The sequence below is a fragment of the Mastigoproctus giganteus genome, chromosome 5, assembly GCF_048544385.1.
Source record: "Mastigoproctus giganteus isolate SK-2022 chromosome 5, ASM4854438v1, whole genome shotgun sequence".
In the NCBI taxonomy this organism is placed as follows: Eukaryota; Metazoa; Arthropoda; class Arachnida; order Uropygi; family Thelyphonidae; genus Mastigoproctus; species Mastigoproctus giganteus.
In genome coordinates, this window is record NC_143579.1 from 21761608 (window position 1) to 21780605 (window position 18998).

An 18998-nucleotide genomic window follows, 5' to 3' on the forward strand; every position below is an offset into this window, starting at 1 on the left:
AATATCGGTTCATTATCAAATTCCTGATTTTGAAAGGCAAACAGTCAATAACTATCTATGAAGAGGTGTCTATAGTGTATGGGGCTATCTGTCCACCGTTGTAGAGCATTGATGGGAACGGTTCAAGTGCGGCCGGGAAAGCATCCATGATGAGCAAAAACTTAAGCGGACATCCACATCTTACACTGCTGAATTCGTAGAGAAAACTAAACAGCTGAGCCTTGATGACCACCTGAAAACAATTAAACAGATAGCTGCTGAGACTGGGATAAGCTATGGATCAGTGGGGAGTATAATTCACAATGATTTGAATATGAATAGGGGCCTCAGTACGATGGATTTCTCGCTTGCACACATGTCTTCAGAAAGCAGAGAGACAGGCATGTTCTGCTGAATTGATCGATAGAGATCCTGATGTGTTTTGTTCCCGATTAGTGACTATGGATGAATCCTGGATACATCACTTTGACCCAGAAACAAAACCCGTTCCATCATCACCAATTCCCAAAAGGCCAAGTGCAACCATCTGCCGGGAAAGTGTTGCTGTCAGTTTTCTGAGACGAGATGGGCATATTCGCACAAATTACCTGGAGATGGATACCCGCAATCACTGTATATACTGGAGGGAGAAGTGGACCTCTAGACTGGAAGATCGTATAACGTACAGAAAAGAGAAGGCGCATTCTCTAAGAAGCAAAAGAAAGGCACTGAAACACATGATCCATGAGAAACTGCAGCATGGGAAGAGAATTTACAAGAAGCAGCATTAGAACTTCCAAATGAATTAGGTGTAAGGTGTAAGGTGTATTTAGTGTCAGACGGCACCAGGGGTTTCCCCCATCTCCGCGTAGTTTTCATTGTGGGTGTACCAGTTCACTGGAAATGCCAGAGATTTAAAAGTGTATGGATATTGTATATGTGTAGTGCCGTGTACCGTTGTTCATCTGGTCGTTTAGCCGCTGGACCCCTGCTGAGGCCCAACGTTGCCCCACCTTTGCCCCGTGGAGGCAGACCAGGAACCCAGTAGACTTAAGTTACTCTGGCAGGTCCTGCCACCTAATTTCCTGAGATTTCAGTGGCTAGGACCTAAAAAAAAAAAAATAAATAAATAAATAAATAAATAAATAAAATAAAATAAAATAATAAAAAAAAATAAAAAATAAAAAAAAAATAAAAAAAAATAAATAAATAAATAAAATAAAATAAAAATAAAAAATAAAATAAATAAAGAAATAAAATAATAATAAAAGGATAAATAAATAAAATGATAAGAAAAAAAAAAAAAAAATGTATTTATATTGCATGCATATATGCATGTATACAAGCACATATATGCACACACAACGTGCATACATGTGCCAACGTTAATCGTGGGGTTGACGTCACTTGAGTTGGGTGCATATATGTGTACATACAAGTACATATATACACACATGCACATATGTACACACAACGTGCATACACATACCAACGTCAATCGTGGGGTTGACGTCGCTTGAGTTGGGCCAGAACGTGGGTGAAGATATTTTGGATGTAGTTAAATTTAGGTGTGTGGGACTTCGCTAGCGTGAAGATAGAGAGGGGGGGAAGGCTGAAGACTGGGGGGAGAAAGACAGAAATATGGAGCCAATAGGGAAGACAGCCCCAAGTTTAGTGTGGCATGCCCATGCCCCACCAGAGTGGAAATGAGGGGGGGGCGACGAGAGAATCGTCTCCCCAGGGGAGTAGGGTTTAAAGGTGAAGGGGGCTAGGGTGCCCTCTTCAGGCTGCCGTGAGGCTTTGGGAGCTAAGCTGCAGTTTGTTGTTTGTTGTCTCTATTCTTGTCCACTTGATTCAGATTGGGACACTCATGAGGCAATCCCTGTCCCCCTTTTTTTTTTTTTCTCCTCCGTTGATTCTCTTTTCTTCTTCTTTTTTTCCTTCTTTTCTTTATTCCTTTCTTTTCCATTCATTTTCTTTTCTTCCACAGTTTTCTTTTCCAGGAATTGTCTCTGTCTTATGCGATTTATGTTACTGTACTATCAGTCTCGATGTATGGCAATTAACACCCTTCTCCTTGTGAAGAGGTCCTGTGCATACTGGGAGAACGCTCGGTACTCCTCTTCCGTGTCAATGAAGTGATGTTCAAGTCCTTTGGGGAGGTAATGGATTTTCGTGATGAGGGTGCATCTGAGGTCTTCGTATTGTGGGCAGTCGTAGAGCAGGTGGTCCCAGCTTTCGACCTCCCCGCACGTGCAATTTGGGTCATCGACGAGGCAGAAGCTGAACAGTTTCTGGTTGAAGGGTCCATGTCCTGTGAGTAACGAGGTCAGGTGCAAGCCCGGGAAAAACCAACCCGGTTGCCTTGGGTATATTTTGTTCAGTTCTGGAAAGAATTTACGAGTGATCTCGCCCTTTGTCGTCTCTGTCCATCTTTGCTGCCACTCCTGAAGGAGGTAGGTCTGTAGTCGGGCTCTTTCCGTTTTTTGACTGCTTGCTGGGTTGATTGTGAAGTCCTGATGATTTGCGGCCACTCCCTTTGAGTGCAAGTAGAGCAGTCCTGCTTTCACAGCTTCTAAATCCAGGGGTAGCGCGCCAGCAAGCACCTGCAGTGCAGGTGTGCTTACCGTGCGGCAAGCTCGTGTGGTTGTCAATAGGATGGTCCTTTAATAAACTTCCCAGAAATGAGCTCATGAGACTTTTGTAAAGCGCAGGCCCACCAGATAGAAGAACACACAAGGAGATCAAGTCTCGCCTGCTGAGAAATAATATAAAAGACCGAGAAGCCTGCTAAAATCAAAGCTGAATGGCGGGAACATGATCACAGCCATACTTACTCAGTTTCAGCACTAACGTACTACTTCAGTTTCATAGATTGGACCAACACTGAGCTGGAGAAGATTATGAAATTTACCATGAAAATGATGACCAAGAGGCGACAACACCACCTGAAGTCCCCCATTAAGAGCCTAGCCACAGCCCGTAAAGAAGGAATGAGGGGTCGACTGACCTCATTGAATAAGGGAAGAAGGCGACTAAAAATCTGAGGGATTACTTCCAGAAAAACACAACACCAATCTACCAATTCTACTTACTTATGAGCTGGATGTAGGGAACGATTTCGACATAGTTTATTTGGATGTTTAGATAGAAATGTTTAGATTTAGCAAGTCATTTGACTCAGTCCCTTATGAGAAGTTATTGTGTAAACCGGAATATTTTGGGATTATCGGAAATTTTCTAATGGATTGATTGCAGGGTGGCTGCAGGAAGAAGGCCGAGAGTGATTAATGGATATTCTTCAGGTTAGTGTAACGTCAGAAGGTGTTTTCAAGGATCGGTTCTTGGACCACTGTTGTGTCTGACTTTCATAAACCACATCGACAAAGGGATAGAGGGTGTGATATCAAATTTGCAGCCGAAAGATTAATAGAGTCGTTAATCATCAGTGCCAAACAGCTCTCCTTCTGGATGACTTTACCAGACTTCAAAGATGGTCAAAGTATTGGAAGTTAGGTTTTAATGCAGCAAAATGCAAGGTCTTGCACTTCGGAACAGCAACTCCAAAATAATGTCTACAATTGGTGATTGAATTAAAAACAGCAGAGGAAGATTTGGGAGTTACAAACATGAAGTTTTCTGATCAGCGTAAATAAGTGACCAGGAAAGCCCATGGTGTCCTATGGATGATTCATCGAACATTATGCTGTAGAGATGGGCAGGTCACAATTCCATTGTATAAGGCAACGATAAGACCTCATTTGGAATACTGTGTCGAAAGTATGGACACCTCATATGAAAAAAGATAATTAGAAATGGTTCAAATACCGGCAATTCGCACGTTGAGATCGTATAAAGGGCGACTATACGAGTTAAAACCTTGACTATGTTGTTTATAGAGGTTGACAACCAGGCATCTTACAGGGGACCTGACTGCTATTTATAAAGCTTTGAGATGGATTAGTAAAATGAATGAAGGCGGAATTTTCACTGTTATAAAGAATTCCGGAGTTTAGACTAGATTGTAGGGAGTTTTCTCTTAGCCAGCTAGTTTGTTGGTTACTGGAACAGGCTGCCTCCTCAGGTAGCTGTAGCTGAGAGTTTAAAGAAATTCAGATGTAAGCTGGACAGTTGGTACGTGGGGAGGGATGCGCATAATTTGTTTTGTATTTTCTTATCTACTTGTTCTTGTTTTTACAGTGCAGCTTGTTACTTCTTTGCACTAATTGGCAAATACTTAATACTAATATTAAACACACATATTTTATAAATATCATTTACACGACTATTTTTTCAATTTCTATTGTTTTAGATTGCGGTTGTGCATTTTTAAACTCGACTAGAATGTAATTCATCCATTCCCCTTACTCTATTTTCCGATATCTAGCACCAGTCATTATGTGTACAAAAAATATATAAATTAGTGAATAATCGTCAAAGATGACTTGTAAACATTTGATCTATCAGGTGATTAAAATTCGATGCAAGTGCATTTCTAAGATTTCTCAAACTGTTTAGAGCGTTTAAACCTTTGTATTAACAGTGACGTCATTCTGGCCCTGTTCGAACATTGTTTAATATCCTGAATTAAATGAAGATAAAAGGAACCAAACTCCATTTCCACTTTCCTTCTGCGATCACAATGAAAAATGAGAATTTATTTCCAGTGGGATTACATTCTTTTCCAGAAATACACCTTATTCCTTAGAGGTAAAAGATTTTGGTAAATGTCCAAAGAAAACACTACCTTTTTTCGCCCTCGACTTCAGGTCACACGGCGAAGAAGAATCGACACTGGACTTCCGATAACTTACTCGATAAATCCATAAAGTAATGCAGACGGTGATTTACACATCTTGGCATGTCCTCTATCGAATCCGATAATGGCCCCTTGGCCTCCTTGACTTGTCACGCCACCAAAGATTCACTCGAACATGCACTTCTATCGACGAAACTAAATCTCGGTCCAGAACAATGGTGCTTGCAAACACCGCCCACGATTTCAGCCATAAAAATAAATTCATAATGGAGGATAAACATAAGATCTCGAGCCCAGAGAGTAAATAACGAGTCTTTGTACAGCGCGCCCTTTATTACTCTTGAAATTTAAGAAAAAGAATACAAAGATAAGTCCAAGAAATGTTTGAGCCAAGGTGTAATCATATTGTAGGGTAATCAGGTAATATTAAATAATACATTAATTGACTATGCAATTTAGTACGGTCTTATTTGAGTTTTTATGCTAAAATAAGTAATTCTAATTAGCGAGAATTGATAATAGGGTTGGGAGTGCATGAAAAAATTTTTATTTCAAAAATTAGATTATCGGCGAGGTTTTAAAATTTTTTATCGGATCACTGGCAACATTTCGATGAATATTCATGAACCAGGAAATGCGCAGATAAATCACGCAAAGAAAACTGCAACTTTTTTTGCTTTGTTATAAAGATAAAAAGACCCATGATTGGATCCAATCAAAGAACAGAAAACTAAGTAAGAAAAAATCCTGCAAACATGTTAGAAGATTTTGATCGATTATTCATACAACCTAAGCTTAAAACAAAGAAGGAATTTTCACGAATTCCTAATCAATTGTCAATATAGCCAAACCTCTGTGGCAAACTTATTTACCTTGGTGGGTATTTACAGAGTAAGAAAAAATGAAGAAATGCCCATGTGGTACTTTGTGCGATTATATCAAAACCAATGGATACCACAAAATATAAAATAGTCATGGTGCAATCATTTATCGAGCGAAAGACTAGTGAAGAGAATAAGGGAAATATTTGATTATATTAGCAAATGAATGCCTATATCATGCACTGGCCTCAAATTTGAGTACAGTGATACCATTGAAATATTCAGTAAACAAGATGGAGCACACTAAGCGGGGCTTTTTTGTGTGTGTAAAAAGGGTTTAATGGATACACTACTCGCCAATCATATGCCATTCCAGCGTGGTGTCTTCTGAGCTTTCTTCTGGTTGCTGGTTTTGTCTCTCAATGCCACTGACTAAATATTCCTCCAGAGACACTCTCTTCATAGATATACACTGTACAGTCAAAACATTACAAACCTACCTAATAGTAGGTACATCCTTCTCTTGCTGCCACACAATGAGGCCTAGACCTGACAGTACCTGTGAATGTTGGGAAAGGTATGTTGTGCCAAGGCGCCAATCTTGACAACTTGGCATAACAGATAGGTGGTTTTTAGCATTCATAGCGTTGTCTGGGTTAACGGAGGCTTTAAGAGATTCCCAGGAAAACATCCCCATACTAAAACACTGATGCCACTTGCCTGTTTCTGTTGGACCAAGACATAGGAGTGAGCCGCCGTAGCCTAGTGGTCAGGTGCGCGGGTGCATAAGTACACGTGCCTTGAGTGACCGGGGTTCAAGCCCGTGACTGCTGAATACGGTACTGTTTCTTGTATTCTGTCTATCTTGTGAAGTCCTCTGACCGTTTGGTCGTCCCGGGGTATAAACAGAAAATTTATTTATTATATATTTCCGCCCCGGTTCGGGAGGATCCAAGAGCTGAATCTGTTGATTCACGTAACCCCAGAGATCTTCCTCGGAGTTCATATCCGACAACATGGTAGGGCGCATTATCACACTGCAAAACACTTGTGCCATCCAGGAAGATCGTCGGCAACTATGAACGGGTGTACCTGATCAGCCACACTGGACAGGTACTTTCTAGCATTCAGAGTGTTGTCTAGGGATATGGGGGCTCCAAAAGATTCCTGGATAAGTATTCCCCATACAAAAACACTGCTGCCACTTGCTGTTTCTGTTGGACCAGGACACCGGAGTGATAGATCTCCGTACTCTCCATCTACTGTGTTTACGTGGCGCAGCAGGAAACTAGATTCATCGGAAAAGGAAACATTTCCCCGTCGTCAGTGGTCCAATGATGCCATTCAGATACAAACACTTTGGGCGTCGTTGGCAGTACTCATGGTTTCTTAACCAGGGATTCTCTAGTCTGATGGCCCTTACGGAGGAGGGTTCGTTGGATCGTAGTCATGGAAACATCGGTTGTTGTTCCCAGTTAACGTCCATGAAAAAAAAAAAAGATAAAACTGTTGTATTAGGGCCACCCAACCGCTGCATTATCTCCTCTTGTGTAATGCGTCCATAAATGGAGTGTTTCTCTGGACAAAAAATCCTTCTTTCCACATTTGAGACTAATTCAACCATAGAGTAAAAAAGAATCCATAAAAGTTCCTGGTCTCATTGACGAGATTTGAACTCGGGCCGTTTTCATTGGGTGTAGGGAAGACAATTATTATAACCGCTATGCTACCTGCGCAGAAAAAAGTCCATGGTCAGCCATTCCACCGTTTTTAGCCTAATGGATCGATGAGAATTGGGTGCATGCCCTTAGCCCTGCGACTGCTGCTTTATTCACTATGCTTCCACTCTTGGAACACCTTAACTGCATCACTCTTCGAACAAACAGCAAGATTCGCAGTCTTTGCAATACTGCCACCCTTTAACCTGGGCTTTCATCATATCTAAATTCGGTTCTGACTGTCCTTTCCAGGGTATACCTTGAATGATTCTGCCAAGGTGCTGCAACCAATGTTGGAACCTTGATTCTGTAATAAATTGGAAGGACAATGTATCATAAAAGAAGGTGAAATCCGAATATTTTAGACAATGTAAGTTCATTTAATACGCAGAATATTATCAAAACATCATCCCATTTAAAAAGAAAAAACAGTTTTCTTGATATATATATATATATATATATTATTTAATTTTTTTTTGAATTTTCACTTTTGCCTATGCAGTCGTGTTCTTCTGAACTCCACCAATTCCAAACTCTCAGAAACTTTCGTCCATAAGCTTTACCATATATATGTACGTATTTCTTTACACTTTCTGCTAAGAAAGATTCCATCAATCTCGCATCTAAAGTTTTAAAATTGTTATTCTACTCAGTTTACTGGCATATTTTCTCTAAAAGACTGGAGTTTTCTATTTATTCTAAAACAAAGCAATTTATCTCAACCTTAGAATGCCATTTTCTAGTTGTATATGATAAAACTTCGACCGATCTGTCAAGGTAACCTATTACAAAAGGTTTAGAATTTATCTTTTCATATTTATCTTTTATTAAGCTTTCTTTTTCTTTCTTCTCTTTGCACCTGAAATAAAAGATAAACCTCCAAGGTAATCAACAAAACACTAAAGAAACGCATGCCAATTTCGGACATTCCTATGGCCCGATGTCTCGATATTCTTCATAAATATGAGGATGGAGGATAGAGGTAGAGAAAGACAGACAGTAAATATTTAATACATCCAAGCCTGTCTGGCTTCGTATCATCATTTTATCCATCCTTCTCTATAATGCATACGATATATCTGATTCGGAAACAGAGTTTTCTTAGAATGGATGAAAAAAGACATACTTACTGTTCGTTCTGCAAGGTTTTCTACAATGCAGTGCAAATACACTGTTTGTCCTACTTGGGTGGTGATATTCCTTGTTGAGCTTGGTTCTATATGCGAAGATTTAAAAATGCTCTGTGGTAAGGTTGGGAAAAAATCATCAAGTGATCCCGGAAGGACATTTTCAGGCTGTATATGTGGATAGCGAAGTAAACTTTGTGATAATACACCTGGAATGGGACAAATATGGACTGTATTAGTGAGAGAAAAATAATTAATATTGGTTTCTGTCTTAACTAGATAAAAATAGCATAAACCAACACAAATATGTATACACTCACTGGCCAAAATGTTAGAAATATTTATTGAAGTAGAAGCGACATCAAGTGGACTTATTATCGAGTAGGATCACCTTTTGCCTGAATTGCAGCTCAGTACATGTCATGGCATGAAATCCAGTAAGGTGTCTCAGGGTTAACTCCAGATTTGACCATTTTTGCAAGAAGAAATGGTGTTCGCATAGGTACATGGTATCAAATCTTAGTTTCTCCAACTCCCACTGCATAGTTCGGTTGGAAATGGGTCTTTCTTTTCCTAAATCGAATTTTTCAATCATTTTCAGCACATTTGACCATCTATTCTGGCGCATAATTCGCTTTAAACTCCTGAATTCTCGTTGCTGACTTTCTGCCATATAGCTTCCTTTGTCTTCCAATCATTGTATACTTTTTGAGATGGTTGCTTTCAACACACCCAGCGATTTCCTTTGTTTTCTCAACTTCAGCTCCTTCTAAAGGTGCTCCAGTAATAACCCCTTTCTGAAAATTAGAAAGATCATCTGTCTTCCCCATAACCAGATCGACTAGTATTTATTTGATACCACATAACTAATGATCAGCCATGCGAAAAATTACATTTACATATTATTTAATTATCTGTTGACACCAATGATTTCTAATTTTTTGGCCAGTGATTATACATAATGTACATTTTTATGCACGGAAAAGCAACTGATGCGTATACTCTACAAATATATTGTCTCATTTTATACTTAGATTACACCACCTAATTCTTCTACACATATACATAACACAGTTGGCACTACATTATGAATAACCCTCATTACAAAATGTACTCTTCTTAGAGAAGATATTCTTTAAGATAGCCCCGTTTGTTTCTGGGGTTCAAGCTATGGTTGCTCTGATCAGAGCAAACATTTTAATGTTAATTGTAATTACAGCAGTCAGGGGGAAGGGGCAAACAACCGGTAGAAGAGAAACAGAAAACATAAAACCTGCTAAGAATAGCTTCAAAGTATTTTTTTCTTTAGGGGTTTCGTTGCCTGCTAAGTTACAGGATGAGGGCTAATTTCTAAAATCTTCACTATGGAAATGGTAAGGTGGCTAAATCCGTTGCCTGGCAACTACTGTACCTCAACTACTCTGGTCTCGGTTTCCATCAAAGGTTTCAGTGATAAAGAAAATTACATCTTCTCCTTTATATTGTGACCAGGATTAAAATGTTTTTCCTTACAGCGGGGCCCTTGCTCGTAACTGGATACAAAATAGAAAAGACAAAGTGTCTAGAAATCGTTATTAATGACCACTTCATTCAACAGCCATCAAAAACGAAAAATAAAAGAAGTGATTAATTTAAATATTTGGTATATGAGAAATTAAATAATGGGACGCTTTGTAATACAGTTAAATATCCATTATTTTTGTTATGGTGATCGTATTAAAGAATAGAAGAGTTTTAATATATATTAATATGCTTTTTTAAATATTAATTGTTATCTGAGAATTATTATAAAATAATTAAAAAACAAATCCATGCTTTAATAGCAGAAATATTGGCTTAATAATGTCAAGAAATACTATAATTATATATAAAAATAACCCACATATTTCTATTAGTAAAATATATTATTAGTAAACTGAGCTTTGTGAAAACTATTATTAATATAGTAAAGCGTTAAAATGCAAATTTACTCTGTAATTTCTTAAAACTATTAGTTATTAAAACACTTAGATTGTGTAAAGTAATATTTAGTATAAATAATTACATTATAGAAGAAAATAGCAATAAGAATTTCCCTTTCCGTAGTGCAAATTCAGTTTTAAATTAGCAAAAAACTCATTTGTGGAGTGGTATCTGCAAGTAAGCTAACTTTAACCACGAGTTGCGCGGTCTTGCACCAATAAACAGCCGCGACTCCAAAGGAGAATATTAATGCAGATCGTTAACCAGACAGATGCACAAGCCACAGTTCATAGTGCTGTTTGTGAGGGGTGCAAAACTGGGGCACCTCGTAGTGATTTTCTAAATAATATGAGATATTTGGTGCATTCTGCAGCAAACGTATTTTGATTTTAAATGGATAACAGTGGAACATAATCGGATGATCAATAATCGAAATAATGGAATGATTAGCAGTAACTAACTACTATTCCTTCGAATGGTATAATGCGATTATATAATTTTAATGATATAATGGAATGATTTTCCATTATATCATTAAAACATTGCCACACTTCTTAGTACTGTTTGTTAGAAGTGCAAAACCGGGGTGTCCCGTTCTGTTTTCCCAGCATTGTGGGATATTTGGTGCATTTTGTAGCAAACGTAGTTTGACTTTAGATGGATAACAGTGTGGGCATAAACGGATGATTAATAATCAAAGTTAATGGAATGATTACTAGTACTAACTACTTAATCATTCGAAATATACTGTATAATGCGATTATATCATGTGGATGATATATCATTTGAATGGTATAATCCAATGATTTTCCATAATTAAATGATTTTTCATAATCGGAAGATTTTTCCATAATGGTAAGATTTTTCTAATAGAATGAATTATTAGAATGATATGAGTATAATAGAAAGAAACGAATTTTTTATATAATGCAATGATTTTATATAATTTAAACAATCGAATGATTTTATATAATTTAATCAATCGAATGATTTTATATAATTTAAATAATAGAATGATTTTATATAATTTAATCAATCGAATGATTTTATATAATTTAAACAATCGAATGATTTTATATAATTTAAATAATCGAATAAGCATTCGATTATATAAATTATATTTCGATTATTATATAATCGAAATAATCAAATAATTTCATGTAATTTAAATAATACAATGATTTAATATAATCAAAATAATCGAGTTGAACCAATATATAGCAGCGCCTTCTAAGGAGAATATTCATGCAAGATCATTAACCAAGCAGATGTACAAGCCATTCTTCTTAATGCTGTTTTTTAGAAGTACAAAACTGGGGAATCCCCCCCCCCCAATGATTTTTCCAACAATTCGAGATATTTGGTGCATTCATTAGCAAGCGTTGTTTGATTTTAGTTGAATAATAGTGTGGGCATAATCGGATGATTAATAATCAAAATAATGGAATGATTAGTAGTAACTAATCATTCGAATGATATTGAATGATTTATTATAACAGAATTATTTGTCATAATCGAATGCTTTTATATAATCACAATAATCGAATGCTTTTATATAATCACAATAATCGAATGCTTTTATATAATCACAATAATCGAATGCTTTTATATAATCACAATAATCGAATGCTTTTATATAATCAAAATAATCGATTATGACCTCTACATTTATGATGATGAAGCTTTTACTGACTCGAGTAAGTTAAGGTTTTGCAGCTCCTGTACACCTAAAGCGTATTCTTTAAATTTATTTGTGTATAAAAATAATTAATAATAATAATAATATTTTTAAATAGCAAACCTTGTCCATCTCTACCCACTGTCCTTTTAGATATGACAATCATTGAAGCTTTATACAACGAATGAATCATTTTTACTCTGTTTTTGAAATATTGCATGCTTAAAGACGCTTAAGCATCTTACGATGTTACAACTGTCAAAGATTTTTCGGAACTTGAAGGCAAGTTTGGTTAAAAAAAATTCTGAATAAAAAAAAAGCTTGGCTGTCCGCAAATCTTGTGCATGCTTGACTGGGAAATCGAACACTGGAATTTTGAGGGCAGAACACGCACTCGGTTTCCACAAGCATCCTTGAGTAAGGCTTCAATTCGCCCATTTACATTCTGTAACACAACACCGAACTTGGAGATCCGTTTTCTTTCAAAACTTCTGCGGAAAAGCAACGAAGTTCTTTTATTTTATCCGAATTCTCTTCTGTTTTTCCAAAGTTTCAAATTCGATAGATTGTGGCAATTTTTGCAGATTCGTGGGACACAACGAATTTAAACTTCCTCTACCACATAATGTGAATTGATAACAATAATTTACAGCTATTTCATTATGATTAATTATTTTATACACTGGATTGCTTATTTTAAATCTCAAGAGAACATCGAGATAAATGGTGGAATTTATTCAAAAATTTGAATATTTTGTCTGGAAGCCAAAGTCATTTAATATCTACTAACTGAATCTTTATTGGTTTTAGGTGGATTTTTGCAACAAGTCTGCCCGGTTTATGTAACTGTCGGGAAGATCGTTGAAGAAGATCGACTTTGACGGATTGTTATTATATGAGACGGTCGTCAGACAGCTGAATAATGATGATGGGTTTGGTGTAATTCATTAGAGGCGGTAGATCTCTTGGAAGGGACCCAAATCAAATTCATTGGGATATGGATCTGGTAGATATCGCGTGGTTGTTTAACAAGGTGAGTTAGACAACGAATTACTGGGAGAAGAAAATGAAGGAGTAGAATGAGTAAGAGAAAAAGATATTGGAAACACGTAGACACGAGAGAACGATTTCAAAAGAGAGAGAAAGAATGAAAACAGAATTATTATTCTGTTTTCAAAAAAGAGAGGGGCAATAATCTTTGAACAATGGAGACAGGCTTCCAGAACAGCTCATGGGGTTTGGTCAATGATATAAGGGAATTCTACTAGCAGAGATTGGGGGGGGGGCATTATTATGCCATTGTATAAGGCAGTGATCAGGCCACATGTTGAGTACTGCAAACAGCACTGGAGGCCTCATTTTAGGATGTACAGCTGCTGCAATAGGTACGGAGAAGGGCAACGACGTTGGTGAGGGGAACAAAGAGATGAGCTTACCAAGGTAGGCTTCATTTTTGCAAACCACTTAGCTGTCAGGTGATCTGACTGAGGTGTTTAAGGGTTTGAATAGATTGAGAAAACTCTATGTTGATGGGATTCTTCCCCTTGCTCAGACATGCACTTCAAGTGGCATAAATTCAAACTGAGGAAGGATGCTTGCAGGATAGATGTGTTTGCCTTCAGCCAGCGGGTAGTTCATTGTTGGAACAAACTTCCATCTGGTGTTGCAGAGGTGGGTAGTTCGAATAAATTCAAGGAAGGAAGAACTAGACAAACTATTGCAGGATATGGATAGATGAAATTGGATTTTTTTTTTCGCCGATGCTGCATAAGCTTGCTTTCATGCGTCATTTTCCACTATTAATACTAATAGTAATAAAACATGAGAGAGATAGATAGCAAGAGACACACAGATAGAGACAGAGAGAAGACAGTAAAAGAGAGAATTAAAAGAAAGAGAGAGAACAGTAACAGAGAGAGAATAGAAAAAGAGGTAGAGCTATTAAGAAAGCGAGAGAGAAAATGGGAAATAGAGACAAACAGAACTGATAGATAGAATTAAATAGAAAGATTTACATTTACATTGGGTGAATAACAATTTTCATGGAAAGGGGGAGAGGGAGAGAGAGAGAGAGATGGAATGACAAAACTCAAAGGTTAAAGATTCAGGCGAATATTTTACCGGGAGCGATTTAAGCGCATGAAGCAGATGATGATATCAATGGTGAGGAGGTGACGAAGAGGTTGTGCAGAAGCAGTGGCCTCTCAACGAAAGGATCGAATGCGAGATAACACGGAGCACCATTGCGATGTTTACTGTTCAATAAAGCGGGTAAATAGAATTTCGGAAATGCTCGCGGGGGGAGGGGACCGCACTTGGCAGATGGAAAATTCTTATTTCTGCTCATCTGGTCGCATTTTATACCAGTTAGAAGTACAGTCGAGCTGCGAGCGGCAATATATATCGCGTGGCGCCTCGCATTACGCTCTCTCAATGGATTCCATGATGGATGCCGAAGCAGGGACGGGCAGTAAAGGGAATGCCTGCCAGATAAAGGCAGCGAACACATTTCGCTGATGATGTGAAGAAAGAGGCGAGCCCACTGCCACACTCCTAATAGGGTATCATTACCATGCTCTTGTTTCAAACGGCTCTCCGTACGGCTAATAGGAATGCCAGCATCGTCTCGACGAGCATTGTCCTCGCGACATGCTGCCCGCCCCCACCCGCAGATGGCTGCGAATTCCTCAGAAAATTCAAGAAGCGAAGAGCACACGAATAAACAGGTGATGTTCATAAGTAATAGCTCTCGGTTGAAACTGCGTTCTTATATTTGCTCTCGTTCAATAGACCGCGTTATTCACTCTTACGTTTGTTCTTTCTTCGCAGGGCATGTCGGACATGCAATCTGAAAAACTACTCTCATAACGAAATTATACTTTAAACAAAATATTGTCTACTTCTGTACTTCACTATACAGATCTAAGGGCCGTCGCTGTAGAATAATCATTCGGTAGATGTCACTACTGTTCAAACTCGCTCCTATAGCAATTGCAATTGCTTTTAATTTTGCGTCGAGGCAGGCCTAAGACACGAAGCGTCAGGTATTGTATCCACGTGTATTCTATGGTCGGTTTGTTTGATTTGTTGCATTAAAAACAACTATTAGAATTATCCGTCCGTCCGTCCGTCCGTCCTCCATTTTTTTGTGAAGCTGTTTGTATACAACAGCGCCTACGTGAAAGGTAACTACATCAAAAACAACTACAATTGCATAGACGAACGTTCACATCATAATTCTCAATGATATGCAGCTCTAAATTAAAAAAAAAGGAAAAACTTGATCAGCTGTCATGGACAATTTTTGGGTATAGGAAGCCCGAGCGCAATGAGCAGCATTGGAATGATTTTGATTGTTATGTATCTACACTGCACAACAAAATTAACAGATCACATAGAAAACGTGGGGTAACTCATGGCGTGCTTCTGTTCTCTGATGAGTCCTGTTTTAGCCTATAAAAAAAAACAGAATCTAGACATTATTTCATCTGGAGACAACCAGGAATGCGGTACCATCCCCCCATTATCAAAGAAAGGGACGCTTAAGGTGGAGGCAGTGTTCTCCTGGGGAATGGAATAATGATTACGGCCGCACCCCTCTTCATGGTTTTGATACGGTACCGTAACTGCACAGAGATACTGAAAACAGACCTCGAACCCTTTGTGCAACGTTTTAGGGGTCCTGTTGGACCAGATTTTCTTTTCATGCACCAGAACACCAGTGCACATAGAGGTAAAGTGGTAGAGGAATATTTTGAAACTGAAGATATCCAACGACTGCCGTGGCCAGCACGATCATCAGACTAAAATCCAATCGAATATGTGCGGTACATACATTGTACGCAAACGGCCAACTCCTTGGTCACTTAGCGAGCTATGGTCTGCACTGGTAAAAGAATTGGATTTGTCGCCACAGAATATTATAGACATTCGTGTATCAAGCATGGTTCACCTCTGTCAGACCGTTTAGCCCTTGTAGGGAATCATTCACCGTACTGATGTTGTTATGTGACCAAACATCTTATATTGACTTCTGTAACGTGACCTTTTTGGTAATTCTTTTACAACCCCTATAAATACCCCTTATACCTGTCCGAAGTTTCTTGCTGTCTTCTCATTTCATCTTTATAATATGGTACACCACGACCCCACCAAATTTTGTCAGACTGCATCGCATGCTGCACAAGTTGCACCACGTTTTCTATGTGCTGTGTTAATTTTGTCGAGTAGTGTATTTCTGTATATGCTAGTCCATTTAAAAAGAAGGCCCTGATATTGCCCATTCCACTGCGCACACCGTAAGGACCTAACATGTAATTCAATTCCCTGACTGCAGCAATTTCTGTAGCTCTCTTCAATCGAAACTAGTGCAGTTTTCCTGGTTTGTTGCATGAAAAACGAATATTAGTATTGTCTGTTCGTCCGTCCTTTTGTCTGGCTGCATACACATAATGGTGCCTTTCGCACTTCCTAGAGGCCCTCGTGGATAGCACAGTTAGTAGGATCGCCGTCCTCCCCACAGTGGGTGGAAAAGACCTGATTTCGAATCCAGTCGATGACGAGAGGAATTTTATGGGTATTTTTAACGTGGCTGAGTTAGTCGGTTTCAGGCGAGGGTAGCATAGTTTTTTCTCTCGGAAACTCGGTTTTTCGTCCAGAAAATACACGGAACAGCATGGCCTTAGTTGCCGAAGCTTCTAAAAATCCAAATAGCAGCAACTTCCTAGAGTTATTCCGGAGTTTTCATCCCGAAGAATATGCAAAACGCATTGAGAACACACACTCCAAGACATTGGCGCAATATGGCCTAAGTGAGTCCGCTTAAAACTCAGTCACATTAGCCTTTTATTATGTAAATGAAGCTTTCAGTAGGCTATTTACAGTTTTGCGACTCTATAAACAACGTTCTTAAGTCTGCAGTTTTACAGAAAAAAATTAATGCACACCGGAAATATCCTACTGAAAGGAACGTTTCAAATATAATTTGAGGGCAACACAAGTGGCATTTTTAGCTACATTATTTTAGTTGCATTTAGAAAAACACTGGGACCTTAGAAAGTGGGCCAAATATGACCTCATAGCTGCTGTCAACAAGAAGAAAAATGATAAAAAAGGTTGGCACTGGAATAAGTGTTCAAAAAATCTCGAGATAACGTTGATTGTGACCTAACTTTTGGCATAGGGTCATACTAATATTCATACCTATATAAGGGATATAATAAATTGAAAATACTAATATTACATAAACATATTTAAGGTTATTTGTATCACGTGGGTAAAACGTCAAGATTCTGTACAACCAGATTTATAACGAGCAATACTCCTTAACCGGATTAAGGCAAAATCCTTTAGATAAACTAACCCAAAATAAATAATTGGATTGGTCTTAACTTTAGCACGGAATAACTTAAATCATTAATCTAGGTAATTATAAAAATTTATAATTTTTTTAATTATATACATTTAATTATTAAAATGATGAATATTAAGTTTTAATTTAAATAATATAAAAGAATTATTTGTTTTCATTTTTAAATTTTTCTCACTTCTTCATGTTTGGTTATTTCAAAAATTAGTACACCAGATCATTTAGAATATTTCAAAAATTGAAATGGAAATATTGGCACATCCAAAATCCTATAGGCTAATGTCGGGTTGATATTGGGTTAAGAATATTGAAAATACACTCACTAGCCAAAAAAATTAGAACCTATTAACAACCTATTAAAAATTAGAAGCACAATAACAACAACGTCAGATGAACCCTGTATGCTTCCATTGGGCTTCTTATTCGATCAAGTCTTTGGAAAGATAGGCGATCTTTCTGATTTTCAGAAAAGTGTTGTTGTTGGAGCACGTTTAGCAGGATGGAAGTCGAAAGGATAATGCAGCTTGAAAAGAAGAAATTCTGAAGAAAGTCAGTACTCCAAGAAGGAGACTACAGAAATTTAAAGCGAATTATGCATCAGAATAAAAGGTCCCGGTGCATCAATTAATGAAAAATTCAATATAGGCAAAGAAATACCATTTTCAAACTGAATTATGCAGCAGGAATTGAAATATCTGTGCTGTTACTGTTTTAGGGTGTTATGCGCATCAGCAACTGAGGCCACATTGCGCCGTATATAATTTGTCTGTAAATCGTGCATGTTCTGCGATCTTTTTGCTGTTTGCTGGACAAAAACCCGAGTTTCTGAGAGAGAAAATACCATGCTACTTTCGCTTGAGACCGACTAACTCAGGAACGTTGCGAAAAGGCCCATAAAAATTCCTCGCGTCATTGAGGATTCGAACTTAGGTCTTTTCCACCTGGCTTGGGGAACTTCCTTCTACAACTTCCATGTGTGTACATCATCATTCTTCTCTTTCTTGGTGACTCCTTTCTACCACTCTCTCTCTAAGGGTAACTAGGGAAATTTTTTGGCTGGTGCACATAAGCCTCAGGCTTCTTTGCACGATATGGCTGATAATAATAATAATAATAATTATTATTATTATGATTATTATTATAGAGAAAGCAGAAAAAGGACCACCGGAGAAGAAGACGATCGAAGAGTTGTAGGGAAATATCTGAAGCAGTGAAGTAAGACAACAGCAGAGCACCCTGGATAGAAGTAGAACGGAAGAAAACTAAGGACATACTGGCGAACCCCGGGAATTGATAACATCCACAACTACTGGTACAAGAAGCTCACCTGCACACACAAGCACCTAGCAGAGCAGTTCACTCGAATGATAAGCAACCCGGAGACAATCCCGAAGTTTCTCACTGAAGGAGTCACATATCTGAAGCCTAAAGATGAAGATACAAGAAACTCGGCGAAATACAGGCCAATCACGATGTACAAGATACTGACCAGCTGCATAACTAAGAAGATATCAGAGCACTTAGAGAGGCAGAACATAATGACCGAACAGCAGAAAGGATGCAAGCGGAGGAGCAAAGGATGCAAG

At 38.1% G+C, this 18998-nt stretch overlaps 1 protein-coding gene across 2 annotated transcripts in view; it reads right to left on the reverse strand.

Annotated features, from left to right (window-relative positions):
- Positions 1–18998, reverse strand: part of LOC150085233 (neurotrimin-like) — a 219484-nt gene that overhangs the window by 72338 nt on the left and 128148 nt on the right. For both annotated transcript variants that reach the window (XM_090373928.1, XM_090373927.1), the window contains exon 2: positions 8408–8613. In XM_090373928.1, coding sequence (XP_090230054.1) covers positions 8408–8613 — 206 coding nt within the window. The remainder of the gene's footprint in view (positions 1–8407; positions 8614–18998) is intronic.